This window comes from Trypanosoma cruzi, genomic scaffold, assembly GCF_000209065.1.
Source record: "Trypanosoma cruzi strain CL Brener 1047053517111 genomic scaffold, whole genome shotgun sequence".
Lineage (NCBI taxonomy): Eukaryota > Euglenozoa > Kinetoplastea > Trypanosomatida > Trypanosomatidae > Trypanosoma > Trypanosoma cruzi.
In genome coordinates this window covers 1583-3656 of record NW_001849515.1, presented here as the reverse complement: position 1 = coordinate 3656, position 2074 = coordinate 1583, and the positions used below count along the sequence as shown (strand labels likewise).

The window sequence follows — 2074 nt, the reverse complement described above, 5'->3', positions numbered from 1 at the left end:
GAGAACAACGCGATGAGAGCGGTCGTAGGCGTTGGTTTGTGAAGATGGCCACTGTGAGCACCGCGGGGCTGCTGAGAGTGGCGGACTGCACGTTCATTGGCAAGACGGAATTTTTTGATCCCGCGCTGGTGTATTTATCGAACTCTCTCACTCTTCAGGGTGGAGCGCAGTGGCGTGTGGAGGGCAACAACGTGAGTTCTGCCTCAGTATTAAGTATGCCACGTTCTCAGCAGAAAATTAAGCTGTCGGGCAGCGGCACCACTGTGGTGCTTGCACACAACCGTCAGGTGGAAGGAAGTGCAGTCTTTGCCAAACTTCTTCCACCGAACACGATTGTGGAGTCACCCGCGCGATTTGTGGTGGGGTGCAACCTGCACGAGGAGGGGAAGGAGGTGTCGTACGACGATGTGTTTCCGGAGGGCGTGGTGGTGTTCGGGTGCGGCACATGCAACGACGATGCGGCGTGCTACATGCCTGGGACGGAGTCGGTGGACCGCGGCTCGTGCTCGTGCAGCTGCAGGGACGGATGGCATGGCGCGTCGTGTCTTCCCCTCGAGGTGCTCGTCACTGTTGTGCCGCCCTTGCCGGAGAGAGCCGTTGACGGCGACACGAGCTGCGTGGTGAACCAGACGCTGACGAACCTCACGCTGAACATGTGGAAGACGCACCACTGCTACGTCGGTGTGACATTCAACGGCGTGGGTGCTGCGCTGAAGTTTTTTTTCAACGGTATGCCGCTGCATTTCCCCATCAATATCACGCTCACTGGGTGCACATTCCGTGGCGGTGCCGCGCTGCAGTTTGTTGGGGGTGCTGAGGCGGCCGAGTCAGCCGGCGTCCTGATCCGCGTGAGCCAGACGGTGATGCGGTCCTCCGCCGTTGCTTTTGCACTCGCCCTCCCGCAGCACTGCGACATCGCCGTCACGGAGGTTGATGCGTTGCACTCCTCCGCGGTCCATTTGCCGGACACAGTGAACAACAAGCTGAGCGTTGTGCTGCTGCAGAATGTTGTGTTGGCTGCGTCCTCGCTGTTGGTCAGCAACGTCAATGCGCATTCCTTGAGGTACGGTGGGTTTGGTTTGTACTCGGTCGGGACGCTGACGCTGGTGGAGGGCAGCTCGCTGTACACGCGTTACTGCAGCTTTGATGGGTACAAACACCTGTTCTACGTGTACAGGCTCAGTGTCCGCAATCACTCTGTTTTTGCGCTGCTCAACAACACGATGTCCACCGGGGCAAGCCTTCTTTTTCAGTACCAAGAATTCAGCGTGTCGGATCACAGCGTGTTGCGCGTGGTGGGGAACAGCGTTTTTTCATTCTATGCTATTTACGCGAACAAGTTGTGGATTGTTGAGCAGTCAAGCTGGTTGGATTGGCGCGACAACGACGTGGGATTGGGTGCGATTTTCAATGATTTTGATTCCACCTTTGTGAGCATTGACAGCAGCAGTGGCGTGACGCTGACGGGCTGCAAGATGGGCTCGACGGGGTTGTCGGAGTCTCTGCTGTCGCAGGCTGACGCTGGCTACCGGTTTGTTGCTGGGTGCCTGACGTTTGCGGGACGTTTGCTGACGACGGCGGCAGAGCTGGAACTGAGCGGCATCACCAACGTGACGACGGTTGCTGCGTGCGGGGAGTGCACGAAGGACGGCGAATGCTTTGCTTTGCTGACGACGGCGGTCATTGACTGCGAGTGCCAGTGCGCTGCTGGAGGGCACGGCGATGTGTGTGTCCCGGCGCCTGTGCCTGCTGGCCCGCCGCCACCGCCCACGCCGCCAGTGCCGCCCACGCCGCCACCGCCGCCGGTTGGTGAGTGCATCAGCGACATGGTGTACCCCGAGGTTGCGCAGTCAGTGGGCGGCGGGCTGTCGTGGCTGTGCTACCGCAACGTGACGTTCAGCGGGGGCGGCATGAGCCTGACGGTGCTGGTTGGGGCGATGACGGGCGACGTGGCGAATGTCACGTTCGATGGATGCACGTGGAGGGACGGTGCCGTGCTGGCGCTGTTGGGCAACGCAGACGCTGCCGTGGGGTCGCTGAACATTGTCGTCACCGGCAACACGTTTCGTGACGC

General features: G+C 60.2%; 1 protein-coding gene across 1 annotated transcript, besides 2 other annotated features; it reads left to right on the top strand.

Annotated features, from left to right (window-relative positions):
* Positions 1-2074, top strand: Tc00.1047053417203.9 (dispersed gene family protein 1 (DGF-1), putative; the record flags this gene model as incomplete). Its single annotated transcript, XM_797515.1, has 1 exon — positions 1-2074. A coding segment is annotated over one exon (2074 nt), but the record flags the coding sequence as incomplete, so codon positions are not given.
* Positions 1-2074: a sequence feature (areas not merged during assembly with more than two copies in the genome that could not be assigned to a particular haplotype).
* Positions 1755-1805: a microsatellite.